We start from the raw sequence: 18,660 nt of genomic DNA, 5'->3' as shown, positions 1-18,660 counted from the left end.
AGGTCTTCCTGTTTGATTCACAAATGTAAGGTAATGTCAGGCCTCAAAGTAAGCGAGAAAGATTTTCAATTCCAAAATACTCACATTCTCTTTAATATATCTTAATAGCTGTATAGGGCATCAAGGTCAATTAATATAATTGCAGCCATGCAAACATGCATGCATTTTGAAGCAATTTTCTATTCTGAATATGAAAACTCCCTAAAATAATTGGGTGTTCTTCACTTGTCCAGTCCTCTTCAATCAAAAATAAAGGTAATAATTAAAAAGGGAAATGTCTTAGATTATTTCAGAAAATCTATGTAAGAAGAAAACTCATTAAGGAGGAACAAGAATGTAAAGTATAGCATGAAAAAAATAAATAAATAAAAATAAAGTATAGCATGGTGACTACTATGATTTTGCATTACATATTTAAAAGTAGCTAAGAGAGTGGACCTTGAAAGTTGTATTAAAAGAAAAAAAATGTGTAACTATGAGTGGTGATAGATGTTAACTAGACTATTGTGGTGATTACTTTAATATATACAAATATTAACTCATTATGTTGTAACCTGAAAATAATATGTCAACTGTATCTAAGTTAAAAAACAAGAATTAAAAAACCTAAACTGTTTCAGATGGGTCTTTGAATTTTGTACCAAGGGAATGCGTTACTTATTCCAAAATTACGATTAAAAATTAAGGTACTGATTGTTTAAATGCTCCCTTGACAGTAGCTGGATGGGGAGGGATAGTTAGGGAGTTTGGGATTGACGGGTACACACTGCCATATTTAAAATGGATAACCAACAAGGACCTACTGTATAGCACAGAGAACTATGCTCAATATTCTGTTACAGCCTAAATGGGAAAAGAATTTGAAAAAGAATAAATGGGCTTGCCTGGTGGCTCAGCGGTAAAGAATTCTCCTCCGAGTTCGGAAGACACGGATTCAGTCCCTGATCCCAGAATATCGCACGTGCCACGGAACAAGTAGGCGGTGTGCCACAACTACCGAGCCAACAGGCTGCATCTACTGAAGCTCACAGGCCTGGAGCCTGTGCTCCGCAGCAAGAGAAGCCACCGCAACTAGAGAGTAGCTCCCACTCACCACAACCAGAGAAAGCCCACTTGCAGCATCGAAGACCCAGCTCAACCACAATAAATAAATGCTTTGAAAAGAAAAAGGATAGATGCATGTATGTGTATAGCTGAATCGCTTTGTTGTACACGTTGTTGTCCTGTTGAAACTAACAGGACATTGGTTTTTGTTGGGTTTTTATGGTTGTTGTTTTTTTTTTAACTTAAATTTAAAATTTTGGCTGCTCTGGGTCTCCGTTGCAGCGCGTGGGCTTTCTCTAGTTGCAGTGTGCAGGCTTAATTGCCTGGAGGCATGTGGGATCTTATTTCCGGACAAGGAGTCAAACCTGCATCCCTTGCATAGGAAGGTGGATTTCTAACCACTGAGCAACCAGGGAAGTCCCCTAACACAACACTATTAATCAACTATACTCCAATATAAAATAAAAAGTTAAGGAAAAGAAAGAAAGACGGTAGCGGGAGATATAGGGCTCTCTCTCCAATACGAAGGCAGACAGGCACAGCATGGAGAAAAGGGCCCTGGCGCGGCCTAGTCCCTGGATTCTAACACCAGATCCCCCTGACTAGTGTGGAACAACGAGCCAGTGACGTCTCCACCCAGCTTCAATTAAGCAACCATCAAATGAGGATGAGCATATCACTACCATTTAGACTGTGATATGAATGGGAGTCTTTTCCTGTCCTTCCCGATGAACTCATACTTATTCCTGAAACACTAATTCAAACATCATCTCCTCCATCAAGCCTTCCAATACTCTTCTGACAGATGAAGTTACTGGCTCCATCCCCTGGATGTCAAGTGAGACATCTCTAGCGTTGCCCCTACTTCTTTCAGTTTCTCCCAGAACCAGAAAATTGTCTTAGACTTTGAAGCTTCCCAAGGGACTCAGTGCAGTTCAGTCACTCAGTTGTGTCTGACTCTTTGCAACCGCATGGACTGCAGCACCCCAGGCTTCCTTGACCATCACCAACTCCCTAGAGATTACTTAAACTCATGTTCATGGAGTTGGTGATGCCATCCAACCATCTCATCCTCTCATCTCATCACCTTCTCCTCCTGCCTTCAATCTTTCCCAGGATCAGGGTCTTTTCCAATGAGTCAGTTCTTTGCATCCCAAGCGGATACCTGTTCAAAGCAGGAGGTCAATAAATATTTGCTATGGAGAAGGGCAACCTGACTTCCCTCTTAAGAAATCTGTATGCAGGTCAGGAAGCAGCAGTTAGAACTGGACATGGAACAACAGACTGGTTCCAAATAGGAAAAGGAGTACGTCAAGGCTGTATATTGTCACCCTGCTTATTTAACTTCTATGCAGAGTACATCAAGAAAAACACTGGGCTGGAGGAATCACAAGCTGGAATCAAGACTGCCGGGAGACATATCAATAACCTCAGATATGCAGATGATACCACCCTTATGGCAGAAAGTGAAGAAGAACTAAGAAGCCTCTTGATGAAAGTGAAAGAGGAGAGGGGAAAAAGTTGGCTTAAAGCTCAACATTCAGAAAACTAAGATCATGGCATCTGGTCCCATCATTTCATTGCAAATAGATGGGGAAACAGTGGCTGACTTTATTTTTCTGGGCTCCAAAATCACTGTAGATGGTGATTGCAGCCATGAAATTAAAAGATGCTTACTCCTTGGAAGGAAAGTTATGACCAAACTAGACAGCATATTAAAAAGCAGAGACATTACTTTGTCAACAAAGGTCTGTTTAGTCAAGGCTATGGTTTTTCCAGTAGTCATGTATCAATGTGAGACTTGAACTATAGAGAAAGCTGAGTGCCGAAGAATTGATACTTTTGAAATGAGAAGTCTCATGAGAGTCCCTTGGACTGCAAGGAGATCTAACCAGTCCATCCTGGGGGAGATCATTCCTGAGTGTTCATTGGAAGGACTGATGTTGAAGCTGAAACTCCAACACTTTGGCCACCTGTTGCAAAGAGCTGACTCATTTGAAAAGACCCTGATGCTAGAAAAGACTGAGAGCAGGAGGAAAAGGGGAGGACAGAGGATGAGATGGTTGGATGGCATCACGGACTCAATGGACATGAGTTTGGGTAAACTCTCGAAGCTGGTGATGGACAGGGAGGCCTGGCGTGCTTCTGTTCATGGGCGCAGAATCAGACACGACTGAGCAACTGAACTGAACTGATGGAGAAGGGAATGGCAATCCACTTCAGTATTCTTGCCTGGAGAATGCCATGGACAGACGAGCCTGGTGGGCTATAGTCCATGGGATTACCAAGAGTCAGACACGGCTGAGCAACTAACAAAAATACTTGCTAAAGAAACAGTAAATGAATATGTTTCCTTTTCTGCATTTGTACATGCAACGTGATTCTGCCAACAATGTAAAACATTAAGTATCTTTCCGATAACGACCTCGGATGTAAAATCATAAACAATACAACTATTAGAGTCGATAATATTTTTCAGTCAAAAAAAATTCAACCTGCACCCCGTGCACTGGAAGGGTGGAGTCAACCACTGGGCCGCCACAGATACCTCTCGGTTATCTTTTCAGTATAAGAAAAGGTTTTTTATAACAAATCGGGGGAGGGGCAGAGCTCCCTTTATCTTCCACACCTTGTTTTACTCTTTAGCTAGTAACTGGCTCTTTTAAAATGCCTTAAAATATTAAGCAGATGTTTGCTAAAAGGAGGAGTTACCGTTTTAAAGCTTTAAATGATGCACGGCAAACAAGTTTTCACGGGTTCTTTCCAAAACTGGATAAAGATTTTCGTGGGATTCAGAGGAAGAAAATAAGTTGACAATAAAAGACATTTCTGTGTAATTACAGACAGGCTGGTCTGGCTTTTTCAAAAACTTCCTTTATAAAAACACAAATAGATCTGAGATCTGGAGTACTTTCCGAGGTTCCCCACCCCCACCCCGTTTCTCCCCGCTTTTCTGTTTTCTAAATCGCCCGTGGAGCCCTGCCTTGACGCAGCTAGGTTTCCAGTCTGTGGCCACGGGAAACTAATCCGGCAGGAACGGTGAGAAAGCTCCAGAGCAGCCTTGTTCCGAGCGCCGGTACCTTTCAGCCCGCGGAAAAGAAGAACCTGCGCCCAGGCCTTTCTGCTCCGCCACGCGGCGGCGGACGCCACCTCGAACCTTAGTCCACTGGGACCTGACGACACCGGAACCCGGCGCCCCGGGCCTGGGTTCAGCGGAGCATAATAGCTACCGTACCGCCCGGCCGCGAGGCCCGATGGAGAGGCGGAAATTGAGGGCGCTGACGCAGCTGGGGGAACTTTGCCTCCATGGCACCTTCCTGTCCTCGACTCCGCCCCGCCAGAGGGGCTCGGCTCCAGAATTCAAGATGGAGTCGCTGAGTCGAGCTGGGCAAGAGATGAGCCTAGCGGCCCTGAAGCAACACGACCCCTACATCACCAGCATCGCAGACCTCACGGGCCAGGTCGCACTGTACACCTTCTGCCCCAAGGCCAACCAGTGGGTGAGTGCAGCCAGGCGGCTGAAGTTGCTCTCCCGGCCGCCGCCTCTTAAAGGGGCCGCGTCGACCGACCTGGGTAGGGGGCGATGCGGGAGGCCAGGGTGGCGGAGGCGAGGCCAGGGACTGGAGGAGAGCCTGGCCGGCGCCTGAGAGGTGTCGGCGCCGCTGGGGATTGGGTGAGAGGAGAGAGGGAAGTAGGTCCAAACATCCGGGGGGAAAGCTGATAGAGGGGAGGGCTGAAGAAGGATTAGTCCCCAGGGGTCCAGTTCGAGGATGTGGGCGACCTGCCTTCTTTGCAGGTGTGTTGGAGGATTTGAGACCGATGGAGTCAGAAAGACGCCTGTAAGATTGTCTGAAGCTTTGAGAGTTGTTAGATAAATTATGTATACATAATCTATAAAGTAAACACTCCTCTCCCCCCAACAGATAGATAAATCAGAACCCCCTTCGCAGAGGTTATTAGGATTTAAAGCTTGAAATCCAATTAGTTTCAGTTCTTGGAAAGGCGAGAGGGTGGGGATACGTCCCGCATTTATCAAATTACACTGTGTTTCCAGAGTTTGGAAAAGATTTCAAGGCACTTAGGAAAGGGCTTGCATGTTAATTTTGTTACCTTGAAACCTTTGGACAAGAGACCTCGTGTTTTCAGCTATGCTGCTGGTGATGTCACCTCTGAATACGCGCATCAGACTAAGTACTTTTTGCCTTTTTTTGCACGAGAGAGGTTGCGAAAAGTTACATTCAGTTAGTTCACTGATTTGTTAGCCGGTTTGAAGCTTCGGTTGTTGTTTACATGTCAGAATTTCGAGACTTCCCTGGCGATCCAGTGGTTAGAACTCCCCGCTTCTACTGCAGGGGGCAAGAGTTCGATCCTTAGTCAGAGAACTAAGATCTAACAAGCCACGCAAGTGGCTAAATAAAGTATAAATAAACGTAACATCATTTCCCTTAAAAATATGAATCTTCTTGATTAACTCATTTAGCTATATAGGCTTTATTTTAGAAATAATCTGTAAATGTTTGTTGGATTGAATTAATAAATGATTCACATTCACGTTTCAAGAAGAATTGAAGTCCTTGTACTAACAAAACAGAAAGATTATTATCATAATATATTCTTTACAACATAATGAGATAACATGGGTTATATTTAATCATTAATTTTGTGAAAAATCATTTCGCATTTATAAACAGTTAAATCAGATGCAGAGAGTTTTCAAAGTCATCTTGCTTTACTTTGTATCGTCTTTCCTTCACCTCCTGGAATAGGAGGAGGTATGGCAAGCCACACAGAACAAAATTATAGATTTTTTTTTTAAAGTGTGACTGTTTTATTAGATATTGCTTTAGTTTAAATTGTTTTGGACCATTTTTCTTTTCTTGCTGTACATATACATTTTTGGAGTGTGGATTGCAGACAAATGGTGACTATTTGGGGCATGGGCTTATTACTGACAAGCTTTTATTTCTAGTTTGTCACAGACTTCCAATATTCTGGCATTTTAATTGTGCCATTCTTCTTTAAATACAAGCTGAATGAAATACAAGCTGAAATAACCTGAATTGAAAACTAAGCTGCCATTATTCATTTGTATCATGGCAGTGATTTGTAACTTTACACAATTGTTTATTTGGGTAAATTTTCTTTCATTGTGAAGCAATTGATTACCAATTTATTATATTAATAAAGTTTGAAAGGCAAGAAATACATAAGGAAAAATTCCATGATGATGTTTAAGTTAGAAATCAAGATGGTAAATATCTTTTAAAGTTCTTTTTTTCATCCCACCAAATTCAATTCTATATGACTAACATTTAAGTTTGCTAATAGTTTGCTGATTGCATTAAACTATTTAGATCCTATCTGGGCTCTGAATTGTAGACTAATTAAAAAAAAAATTTTAACTGTTTAAAACCTAAATACACTCTTGTCACAGCAAATGAAAGATGATGAATTGTACTTTCTTAATCAAAACGTTTACTTTAAGCTAAAAAAAAGTTTTAAATTATTTGTAAGAACTATACAAATTATACTAAGTACAATTTCAGTACTCATGATTCTTCAACAAAGTTCTAAGAGTAACAAACTAATTGTGTTTGACAGTAGTTCTTAACTAACTACAAAATTTTCTAGTCTTGAAAATATGCCAGAATCTCCCAAATGATGAAACAGTGTCCTGTAAGATAAAATTTCTTTTTTTTCTTCTACTAACTTTGATAAACTTTAAAGGTGAAGTAATGACTGTATACAGACTTTGGCTTTAAAATTAAGAAATTTGGCTAAAACATTTTAGTTTTAAGAAATGAAAGCTAATTCTAGATTTTTTTCTCCTTTAAATTTTAAAAAAGAAAAGGAAAGTTACTGTAGATACAGGCATGTTGCTGGATAGAACATTGCATATCAATTAACATGCATCAATAGACTAAAAAGGATACAAAAGAAACTGGTAACAGTAGTTTGTGGAGAGAGGCTTGACCTGTTCAGAGTAATTAATTTTAAAATAAGTAAGTTGATCTTAAACATGACTTCTCCACTGGGACAACTTGGGGTTAGATTATGGGGGAAAAAACTAATTGACTCATTGTCTGTTACAGGAGAAGACCGATATAGAAGGGACCTTATTTGTATATCGAAGGTGAGCTTTTTAAAAATTTATTATTTTTTTAAGTTGATGGTGAACATTGTCACGTAGAGTGATTCAGCCCTATTGTATTGTCTTCGGAACTTCCTGCTTGACCCTTCCAAGTATTCATCCATCTCTTGCTGTGAAATCTTAACCAAGTAATGCCCCTTTTTGGATAGTTCCTGTGATTCAGAATCAAACAGAACTTATTTAGGAACCTAGCAAAATAGAAAACATTTTGTAGTAATGAATGAATCTAAAACAGATGCCTTTTTCCTTCTCCCCATGTTAGGAAAACAGAGATATTAACTGAGAAAAATACAATACAGGAACTAACTATTCTGTGATTACTGAACTAAAAGGTTATCTTCTAAGACTCTGGTTCTTTCCCCATTCCAGGTACCCAAAAGTTTTGAGTTGTGTACAGTGTCTAGTAATAGGTAGTTTTAATTTGAGAGTCCTTTAGAAAGCCTGGACTACTCATAACTGCACATTTTTAACTTTCAACTTTTTTGAGAATTAATTGTCGTAAACATGATTAGTTTGTGAATTGCAGGTTTGGTTTTGTTTGGCAACTTTCTTGGCCCAAAGGCAATTGACAAGGGTATGTTAGTCATTGGAGTTTCTTGTTTTCCTGGATCCCTCTTAACTCTTGCTCTGATTGAGACAGATGCCTTTTCTTGGTTTTTAAAGCTTAGGAAACTCAGCAGGATTACTGATACCTGGTTCTTTTCATGTGTGTGTGTGTGTGTGTGTGTGTGGTAAATTATTTATGGATTGCAACAAGAATTTGTCAAATATTCTTCTAAATTGTCTTGTGTACCTTTGAGATCTTGTCTAAAAAACACTGATTTTTTTCTTCCTTTTAAGTGCTTTAATGTTACTCTTTCTTTTTGACATTTTGTTTCCTGTTACTCATCTTTCTCCTTTTAAAAAAAAAAAAGACCTTTACCTTTTACCTGGTAATATTCATTACCAATATAAATCTCTAGAAGCTCTTCAACTGTTATTAGAACCTTGGTACTTGGGAAGCACTTTCCTGGCTTTATTGTAACAGTGTGGATTCACCAATTACAGAAAATGAAATTTAGTTTAGTGACTGACTTGATTTAATAAAATTTGTGGAAGCTTCCACTTGTATTGATTCCAATAAAAGGAGACCAGAGAGACTCTATTTGGGAAATGTGAGAACATGTTATGGATGAAATGGATAAATATATACCAGATGTCAGAATGTCCCTTTGGAGAGACCTTAGCATAGAAGAAGCATGGATTTGGAATCAGAAAACCTAAAAGCTGAATCCTGGTTATTATTTGTGTGACTTTGGGTGCAGGCCTGAATCATCCTAAGCTTGTTTCCTAATCTGTAGAAGAGAATTCTAAAACCTCTCCCATGTACATAGAGAAATATTTCATATACAAATGAGAAGTACCTAAAGGATTATGTGCTGGATCACTCTGACATGGGAACCAAAGATGTTTCTTGTAGGATTCGAAACATTTTCTTACTAGGTCAAGTCTTTCCATAGCTCTCCCATTTGATACAAGCAAAATCATTGTGATGGTGGGCAATAATTATTGTAACCAGTCCTGTACCATATTTAAAATAAATGATATTTTTATTGAGCATATATTCACTAAATATCTACTATATGTCTCTCTTGGTACTTATCTGAAAAAAACAAGAATCCTATTTCCATGGTAGAGTTTAGTGGAGAAGGATGATAAATACAAAAAATTGTGATATGGGAAAAGAGAGAGAAGGGTTGAGGTATTGAGCTTGGTAGCATTGAAAAGGGTAGTTGTGTAGCAGGCCTCAGTGAGAATGGGACATTTGAACAGAGACTTGCAGGAAATGAGATAACTGTAGACTCTGGGCAAGTAGCCCAGACAGAGGTAGAAACATACCAGAGTAGAAACATACCTATAGGAAGAATGGTAAGGAGTCCAGTGTGGCTGGAGCAGGAAGAACAGGGAAGAGGCACAGGAGTTGAAGTCAGGGGGGCACATATCACTTAAGGCCTTGGGTGGGTGGCCTTAGTTAGGACCTTGGCCTTTATTCTGAGGGACAGTCCTTGAAAGCTCCTAAGAAGGGGAGGGGTATGATCTGACTTAAATTTTTTGTTTATGATTTTAAGTGCTAATAATATTATATAATGCAATATTCCATTCATTCTTTAAAATGGAACTAAAGTTAGTGATGGACAGGGAGGCCTGGCGTGCTGCAATTCATGGGGTCTCAAAGAGTCAGACACAACTAAGCGACTGAACTGAACTGAACTGAAAGAGTAGATAATATTTCAGCAAATTTAATGACTTCTTTTTTTTTCTCTTCTATTAAATCTAAGGTCAGCTTCACCTTACCATGGTTTCACCATTGTGAATCGACTGAATATGCACAATCTAGTTGAACCAGTGAATAAAGATTTGGAATTTCAGCTCCATGAACCATTTCTTCTGTATAGAAATGCAAGTTGTAAGTATCTATCTGTTAGTTATAGTTCATGTGTTTGCTGCTTAATAGAGTGACTTTAGTTTCTGTCAGCACAGTATTCTTGGAAATTCGGGGTACAATAAAAACTATGGTCTATACTCTTGTGGTTATAAGTGAGTCTCTTGCTAAGATCAGCACTTTTGAATTGAACTCCTAAAATTGAAACACTCTTTGTATATAGTAACTTATTATTTTAGTAATAGTTAACTATATTATTCTATATAATTATATTACATTATTTTCCTACTATTTGTTCTATGAAAATAAATTTCACTCTTTGTTTTTGTTGTAATATGTGTTATTGGCTGCCCACGCCTGGCGTGCTGTGATTCAAGGGGTTGCAAAGAGTCGCACACAACTGAGCGACTGAACTGAACTGAACTGATGCCACTGAGCAAAAGAACTTAAAGACAGATACTAATATATCTGTGCACAAAGAAAGAACTGTCTTTGCCCTGATTGTGTTATTTTTCAGTCTGTTTATTTAGTTGAGTGTCGGGTACAAGCGCTGGGCCAAGAGCTATTGTACTTTAACGTCAATAGCATAATAACTTTTAGGGTAGACAGGCCATTAAGTCAGCTGAGACTCAGGTGAATGGCAGTTGCTCGGTTGGAGAGAGAGGATTGTAACCCTTTTTGCTGCTTCCTAGTCCAGGGTCCTTTCAGGCATTTTAAGACACGAAAAATGGTTGGGTGTAGTCAGCAAAGCCAGAGTGGCCTTTTTAAGAAGTAAATACTAAAAAGTACACCTGGTTCTTGTATTTCATACAACATGGGAATTGGAGGTATGAGTGTTTGGGAACAGAAGACAGACGATTTGTCTGGCCTTGCTGGTAGCAGTATCAGCCCTGGTTATGCTGGTAAGGGGACTGTGCTGCAGCCATCATCTGAGGAGACTGCTGGAGAGGCTTGGCTTCTAACTTAAAACCTAAAAGTATGAATTTCACTTGAGTGCGAGGTAACTAGTATTGGGGGACTGTCTTCAATAGAAAATGTTTTTTAAAGAAACTACTAGAAAGTATGCATCTTTTCACTCCCTGAACGAGAAGTGACAGATCTCTGTTGAAACTGAAAGCCCCAAATTCTTCTCCCTAGCTCACTTTTAAGCAAAATAAAATCTATCTCTTGACTTTTCAGTAAACGATTTGTCCAGATAATTCTCTGTCTTAGTCGGAATGGATGGATTTATTTAAACTGTTATTAACAATAAGAATTACTTCAAATAGCTGTTTTCTTTATGCTGACTATTCTGTTAAAGGGGAAAGTCTGCAAAGCAGCACAGATCCAATTTTTTATTTAAGTAAAATTGGGTTAATTCTGCTTTTTATTACCTGAAAACTTAATCTAGCTATTGGCTCTAATATAAATTTGATTAGTAAAGTAGTCTGCTACTGCTGCTGCCAAGTCACTTCAGTCTTGTCTGACTCTGTGCGACCCCAGAGATGGCAGCCCACCAGGCTCCCCCATCCCTGGGAGTCTCCAGGCAAGAACACTGGAATGGGTTGCCATTTCCTTCTCCAATGCATCAAAGTGAAAAGTGAAAGTGAAGTCGCTCAGTCGTGTCTGACTCTTAGCGACCCCATGGACTGCAGCCCACCAGGCTCCTCCGTCCATGGGATTTTCCAGGCAAGAGTACTGGAGTGGGGTGCCATTGCCCTCTCTGAGTAAAGTAGTCAGTAGGGGAAATTATCAGAGGCCCATGGACTTAATTACCATTTAGCATAAGCCTGAAATAAATTGTATTGAACAAGTAAAGTTACCTATGAAGTTGAAGTGTAAGATAACACAAATAAAAGTAAACCATGATTAACCAAAAAGTTTTTTAAATTAATTTTTATTGGAGTGTAGTTGATTTCTAGTGTTGATTAACCAAAATGTAACCAATCAGAGCCTAAAATATCTGTAAATATTTCTATAGTCCATGTATGGAAGAAATGAAAGCAAATTGTAAAGAAAAAAGGCTAATGTTTTATTTTGTGAAAATCTAGCAAATTTATGTGTTACTTGGGATCAGTACTATAAGTTTTACCACACTATAGTGTCATAGATTGATTTGCTGTAATGATAAGACCTTAAATCATCAGAAGTGTTTCTTATGTTAATTAGAATATTCTTGAGGGGGACAGTGCTCTAATGCTTTTTATTGTAGAAAGATTTTCAACAAAAGGTTGAAACAAAGGTTTCCTTAGTTAAACATAAGACTCAGTTAACCTAGATCATTCCGCTTCTCTGTTAATTGAGGCACTGAATTATTTCTTAAGGGCCTAACAGTTTCTGGTATTGCTAATTAGATATTCAAGATCACATCAGTTTGTTTTTAGGCCAGAGAAAAGCCTGAAAAGGTCAAGAACAATACTGTGGATATATTAGAAATAGTCTAGAAGAAGAGCTTGGGCAAAGTATTTAGAGGCCTTTCTGTACTGGGGAGAAGTGACAGGGAAGCATAAAGTGGTTTTGAGAGTGTTAAAGCCTCTGCTGAGTACGTTTTGTCTCCCTAGTCTTAAAAGTATCAAGTAGTCTTGTCAGATCAGCAAGCTACTGAATTGTTCGGGGATTTGCTCTTTAAATAAAAAGTTAATTAGTGTCTGATGTGTATACAGGTAATTATACAGCTTCTGTAGCTGTTCTGTCATTTCTCGTGGGAAATACCACCAAGACACCTGACCCATTGTATTCCAGCTACACCCTCAGATTCAGCCTCTTCCTCTTAAATCAGTTTTTAGAGTTAATAGAATATTGAGCTATAACTTTTTCCAGTTCTAACTTTTTTGGTGGGGAGGGGGGCATTCACTGAGTGGCTTGTAGCATCTTAGTTCTCCCGTCAAGGACGAAATTCAGACCCACAGCAGTGAGATCACAGGGTCCTAACCACTGGACTGCCAGGAATTCCCGAGTTTTTCTTTAACACCCCACCCCATCATCCCAAGAGAAAGCTAAAAGCTTACAAAGGAAATGCTTGCACCTGCCAGAAGTTTAGCTTTGGTGATTGTCTTGCACCTTTTGGAAATAGTTTATCTTTATACCTTTTGCCAGCCACAAGACCCCAGTAAGGGTTGAGGAGACTGCAGATTCTGTAGTTACTAAGCGAAAATTATATTCCCAGCACCTTATTTCTGATTCCCCACTTAAAGATGAGGAAACAAGAGTCCCAGAGAAGTTCAGAAACTTGCCCAAGAGTCAACAAAGTTTATAAATAACAGGCAGAAGTCAAATCTAGGTCTCTTGAGCTTCAAAACAAATGTTCTTTCTACTTTGCTACAACAGTAAAATAACTTATTTCATCAGTCCACTCTCTAGAGCAGTGCTGTCTGTGGAACTCTGTGATGATGGAAATGCTCTGTATTGATAACTGTCTCGTATAGCAGTCACCGGTCAGCCACATGTGACTGTGGAACACTTAAAATGTGGCTGGTGCAGCCAAGAAAAACAGATTTTTAAAGTTTATTTAATCAATTTGCATTTCAATAGCCATATGAGACTAGTGGCTACCATATTGGACACCAGAGTTCTGAAGCATAGATCCATGCAGAAACATACTTGTGCAGCTTTAGATTTGTCTGCCTCTCATTTAATCATTTCTTTTTAAAATTTACAAATGATTTCTAGATGCAAGGGCTGCAGAAGATATCCCTGAGGGTGGGTTTGCCATGGTAACACTCTTTGCTGTGGAATTTAATTTGCAGAAAAGAATTCTATTCTTGGCTTTGCCATTTTCCCAACTGTAGCTTTGGATAAATCACTTAAACCACTGATCTGACCTGCTTATCTTAAGAAAGCATCATGTATGTAAAGATTATTTATCAGGCACTTACAAATTAAAATATTATAGACTGTGTCTCTATCTTGGACTTAAACCAAGTGGTCTTATTAGTGAAAGATCTTAAAGACTTTATTATCCAGGTCCCCTAATGAGTTGTATATTAGTAAATTAGGAAGATATCAGCCCATCAACGTAGGGAGATGACAGGCAAGCTTATCTACCTCAATCTGTGCTGTGAAATAGAGGGAAGATTTCCCCCCTAAAAATTGTAGCCAGAGGCCTCTCTCATATTTCAGATTTGAGGTTCAAGTTATAATATTCATTTGGTGTAATTTCTTACCCAGGCCAAAAAATTAACATAAAATTGATTCTCACCTATTGAATGCTCTAGAACACTTGGCAAAAGCAAATGCAAAACTTTTTTGGAGAGAATATTCTTAATTAAAATTGCCCCAGGATCTTACTGGTAAGCCTCATGGTGCAAAAATTACAATATATACAAAGACATAATTCACAGTCGGTAAAGCTTATGGTAAAACAAACAGCCAGCCCTTCCCAGAAATTTTGGTTAATGATATGATCAGTTAGAGACTTTAATGGATAGGAATATCAGATATAGATTATAAAGTGACAGGTAGATTTGAAAAATAGCTAAGTAAAACTTTAAGAAATTAAAATTTAGTTGTTGAAGTAAACTCTCTACCTGATTTAACAGTTAATTTATAAAGACTGCAAAGAGAATTGGGTACCTGGAAGAGACATCTGAGGAAATTATCCAGGATGCAGTCCAGAAAGGGGGAAAATGGAAAATTTGACAGAGAGCAAAGGATTGGAAAGTCTTAAAAAGTTTTAACATATGATAGAGAAGAATTTCAGAATGATAAAATATGTAGAGGGGGAATTTTTTTTTTAAGAGGGAATATTTGAGGAGATTATAACTGAGAATTTTCCAGAATGCATGAAAGACATAGGTCTCAGATTTAGACAATAAAATAAGGCCCCAAGCAAAATAAATAGAAATAAACACAGACTTGGACACATGGCAAAATAAATACAGACCTGGATCAATGGCAAAGACATAAGCAGCCAAAGCTTCTTGAGATTTATTATTTAGGAAGAGCGTCAGTTAGACTGACAGGATATTTAATTGCAGCTACTGAGTTTAGAAGACAAAGGAATTTTATTTTCAAGTACTAAAGGAAAAAACAATTAACCATCAATTTAGTAATTCAAGAGAGCAAACTAAGACATTTTTCAACAAAAACAGAAGTTAACTCCAGCAGACCTTTGTCATATGCCCTTCCAAAGCAGTACTATATGGTAGCTATTGAATCCTTGAAATGTGCCTAGTACAACTATGTTTTTAACTAAATAAGTTCTTAATTTAGTTTAGTTAATTTATTTTTACCAGTGCTGCTCTAAAGGCTATAGTTCAGAAAGAAGAAAATTGAATACAGAAGTAATTAGGTTTAAGCAACAGTAAAACAAAATAAGCATTGACTGTATAAAGAAATAAAATGCCTAGCTTGAGTAGAGGTATTAAAAAGGTAAAACAAAAATACTAGACAGCAATAATATATAAGATAAAAACTTTCCAAACCAAAAAATTACGAAGACTGAGGTGAGGGTAAATAAATTGATGACCAGTAGACTTGTAAGTCAAGCTATGCTTTGATCAAAAGATTCAGGGTAATTACTGCAGAACAGAAATAGGATGTCTTAATTTTAAACCGGTACAAATTGAGATAGGAGAAAAGTAAATAGAAACTATGGGAAATAGCCCAGTTCTAATAAAATGGCAGAAATAAATAAACCAGTAAGTAAAACAAATGTTAAGTGAACTATACTTGACAGTTAAAAGAGATTCTGAGATTGGATAAAGATACAGAATTTGCCAATAATGCTGGTTTCAAAAAGCTTAAAACTCCAAAGCCAGGAAAAGTTGAAAGTAAAAGAATAGGATGATATATGTCAGGTAACTATTAGCCAAACAAGACTGATGTAGCTGTGTTGATCACAGGTCATAGAATCTGAGGTAGGAAACATCAGGAATAAAAGTTATCCCATAATGACAAAAGAAGTAAATCACCTACAAGAAAAAACAGTTCTGAACTGATATGTACCTTGTATTTGTCAGCATTACACATCAGATGTTTAAAATCCATAGTCACAGTGGTAAATAGAAACAGACCACCTCAGTAATTGACAGATAAGGCAGATAATTTAGTAAGGCTATGGGATATTTAACCCATAAAGTTAAATACAGTTAGACTTGGTCTAATGGACAAAGGAAAAAAACCCTGCTTCTAGCACTTCAAGGATTTGCATTTTTTTCAAGTATGTATAGAATTTTTATTAAAATTATCAACAAAATAAAAGCTCTCCCCTATGACCTGATTGATCCAACAGCAAAAAGAGGAGAGACATAAATGGCAATATTAGGAATAACATATACTCTCTCTATATATATATGTATATATATGTGTGTGTGTGTGTGTGTATAGCAGCTAAGGATAAGGAATAAGAAACCACTGTAAAGAACTTTCTGCATAGAAGTTTAAAATTTGGATTATATAGACAATTTCCTGGAAAAAAACAGTGTAACAAAACTTAGGAGTAAATGGATTCAATGAAATAATTGGGTCAGTAGTTTTAAAATCTCTTCCATCTCATCTAAAAAGAATGCTGAGAAGAATGTTCTCTCCAGTTCAGTAAGTGGTACTAAAGTAGTCGTCCATATAGCAACGGGCCTCTGAAGAAGTAACTAGAGGATCTTCACATTTCTGATCTTACCACAGGAACACTTATCGCCATAGAAAGGAAATCGTGCTTCATATTATCCACTATTCCTTCAAGCATTTGGTGAGCCCTGGCTATAAACAACAAAATCTCACTAAGTGTGTTTCTCTTAGAAGGTGCTTTCCCCCAAGATCAGTGCCGGGTACTTTCATTTTCATTTCTGTGGGTATCTTTCAGGGTTAACATGGTAACCTGGGATTTGTTGTATATATATGTATATGTACTTGTGACTTAATTATGAGCTGTCAAGTCTAACATGCACACAGTAAAATAATCACTTCTCTTTTGGCTAAAACCACCATCACACATTTGTCTAAGGACAGAATAAAGTTTAATGTGAGGAGAGAGGGGACCTAAAGACATAGACACCCTGTAACCAGCTTAACAGCAACAGCAGATCACCACACCAGGAACAATTGAAAATAAAAATCTTATTACAGTTGAATATTTTGAAAGAACTTACCTCCAAAAATCTGTGTGAAGTACCCCTTCGTTTCCGCTTCACTTGTCACTTTTCCTTTATATCGAGCATCAGTCTCTTGATATAGAGCATTTTTAATTAAAATTAGATCACTAGAAAAAGCAGGGAGATTCATTTCCATGGCGTTGAAAATGTAGCTGCCAAATGGTAAGTTTTAGTAGAAGAAATACTGTAGTGTGTACGTGTGTGTTCCTTGGTCTCTGCTTGGCCTTTCTCAGTTCAAGGGCAAGAGCAGTAGAGATGCTAGGTGGCTATTGGCATTTGGTGCAAATCTTCAAACTTAAAGCACAATACAGGAAATTTCCTTGCAAGAGTAGTTTTACAGTTTGGCAACTCAAAAAATGTGAGTTCTACCACCAGGCTAAAAGAAGACTTTGTAGACAGTTTCTAAAGTTCCACAGCCCATACTTTGTGATCTTTGAATCCAGTACACACTGCTTCTTACGTAGCCTGAAGAGAGGCAGGCAGTCTCCCCCCATCAGCAGCAGCTTCTGCGGCTGGTATGATTCTGTAGTCAGCGTAAGAGGAAGAATCTTTGGCGCTGCATTCGTCTGGCCTTCTGAACCAAGATAAAGAAAGAGCCTTGCTGTTGTCACATAACGTAGACCGAAGAGGTAAAACACCATGAAAACAGTGACTTGGACGCCAAGGTTGATCTGGTGACGCTGTTGGGTCAGACATATCAAAAACCTTCAATGCTTCCTAGCTGTTGTAGGTCGCTACTTAGTGTTCCAATAGAGCCTCCATCAGGTACCTTCTTGTTAGCTTGAGTCCGTGAACAGTTGAGAATTTCCAAAGCAGATTCTTTTCATTACGTCCAATTACTGGCTTCCCCCACCTCTCCCCAGTAGTGTTTCCAGGTGAAAGCAATTTTTATCATTTATTATTATTATCTTAATTGTAAAGATTTTAAAAGTTGCCCATGTGTGCTCTATTCATGGCAAGCGCTATGCGGCTATAGTGACGATAAATCCTAAAAGCAGAAGTGAAATCCTAGTGTGACTCACTGTTTTATTCAGGGTTACCCATCATTACAGAGTAAAAAGCTTATAAATAGGAATCATCACTTGTGATATTCTTGGGTTTATTTTCCTAGTCCCCCAAAAAGTTTAGTGGTCATTTCATATGTCTGAATCCTATACTGAAATTACAGTTAAAAGGAACTGTGGAAGCGGTGTTGCTGGTAAATATTTTCGGACTTGATTTAGAGAAGGGTACCAAATTTAAAAATAAACTGAAGAGCTTGCAGAATAGCATTTTTAATTTCCTGGAAGAAGTCTTTTAATTGATGTTTAAAATAGACATAATTTAAATTTTAGAAAGTGGGCTGTTTTTCTGCCGTGTTAGTGTTCAGTGGCGTTTAAGCATGTTTACTCTTTGGCTCCTAAAAGTTAAGCTGCTGCTCCAACCCAGGTACACTTAGCAGCCTTACTTACAGACTCACAGCATTTCCTCGCCTGCCTGTTTGCCACCTACCACACTGTTGTGTTGTAATCCCAGGTCCAGCAGTCTTTGGCTCTGTAACTTTTCACCTGTATGTGTGTATTCTAACCTCCACCCCAGAGACTTTCTCTTCTGTCTCTTTCCCAAGCTTAATTGCTGTGGAGCCGCCAGGCTTATTCTTATCTTAAAGGAAATGATCTGTCAAAGCATTTGTTTTTTCACTTGTCAGAGCATGCTTATGTATACGTCATCTATTCTATTCTTACAGTCCTTTTGTAATCAGAAGAGTCTTCCTTATTCCAGGGTAAATATTTCTGGTTATGTTCAAAGTACATTTTGTTGTGTTTGTTTTCTGGTCTAGAGGATCTTGGTTGGTGCCATCTTCAGAAATGTTACAAGTCATAAGACCGTTGCCAAAAGCTTTATCAAACCCCCTTTTCAGCTTGGCAGCATACTGAGAAAAATCTCCAGCCTCCTCAGATTCTTTTAGAAAGTAGGTCAGATCTAACTAATAAATG

The 18,660-nt window shown here is 38.4% G+C and overlaps 1 protein-coding gene across 1 annotated transcript in view; it reads left to right on the top strand.

Annotated features, from left to right (window-relative positions):
* The first annotated feature begins 4,395 nt into the window (after window positions 1-4,395).
* Window positions 4,396-18,660, top strand: part of DCP1A (decapping mRNA 1A) — a 42,254-nt gene continuing 27,989 nt past the window's right edge. Inside the window, exons 1-3 of the mRNA XM_052639216.1 lie at window positions 4,396-4,544; window positions 7,137-7,177; window positions 9,514-9,641. Coding sequence (XP_052495176.1) covers window positions 4,410-4,544; window positions 7,137-7,177; window positions 9,514-9,641 — 304 coding nt within the window. The 5' untranslated portion in view covers window positions 4,396-4,409. The remainder of the gene's footprint in view (window positions 4,545-7,136; window positions 7,178-9,513; window positions 9,642-18,660) is intronic.

This window comes from Budorcas taxicolor, chromosome 1, assembly GCF_023091745.1.
Source record: "Budorcas taxicolor isolate Tak-1 chromosome 1, Takin1.1, whole genome shotgun sequence".
In the NCBI taxonomy this organism is placed as follows: domain Eukaryota; kingdom Metazoa; phylum Chordata; class Mammalia; order Artiodactyla; family Bovidae; genus Budorcas; species Budorcas taxicolor.
Note: the sequence above shows the minus strand (reverse complement) of the source record. Positions and strands in the feature narration are given on the sequence as shown.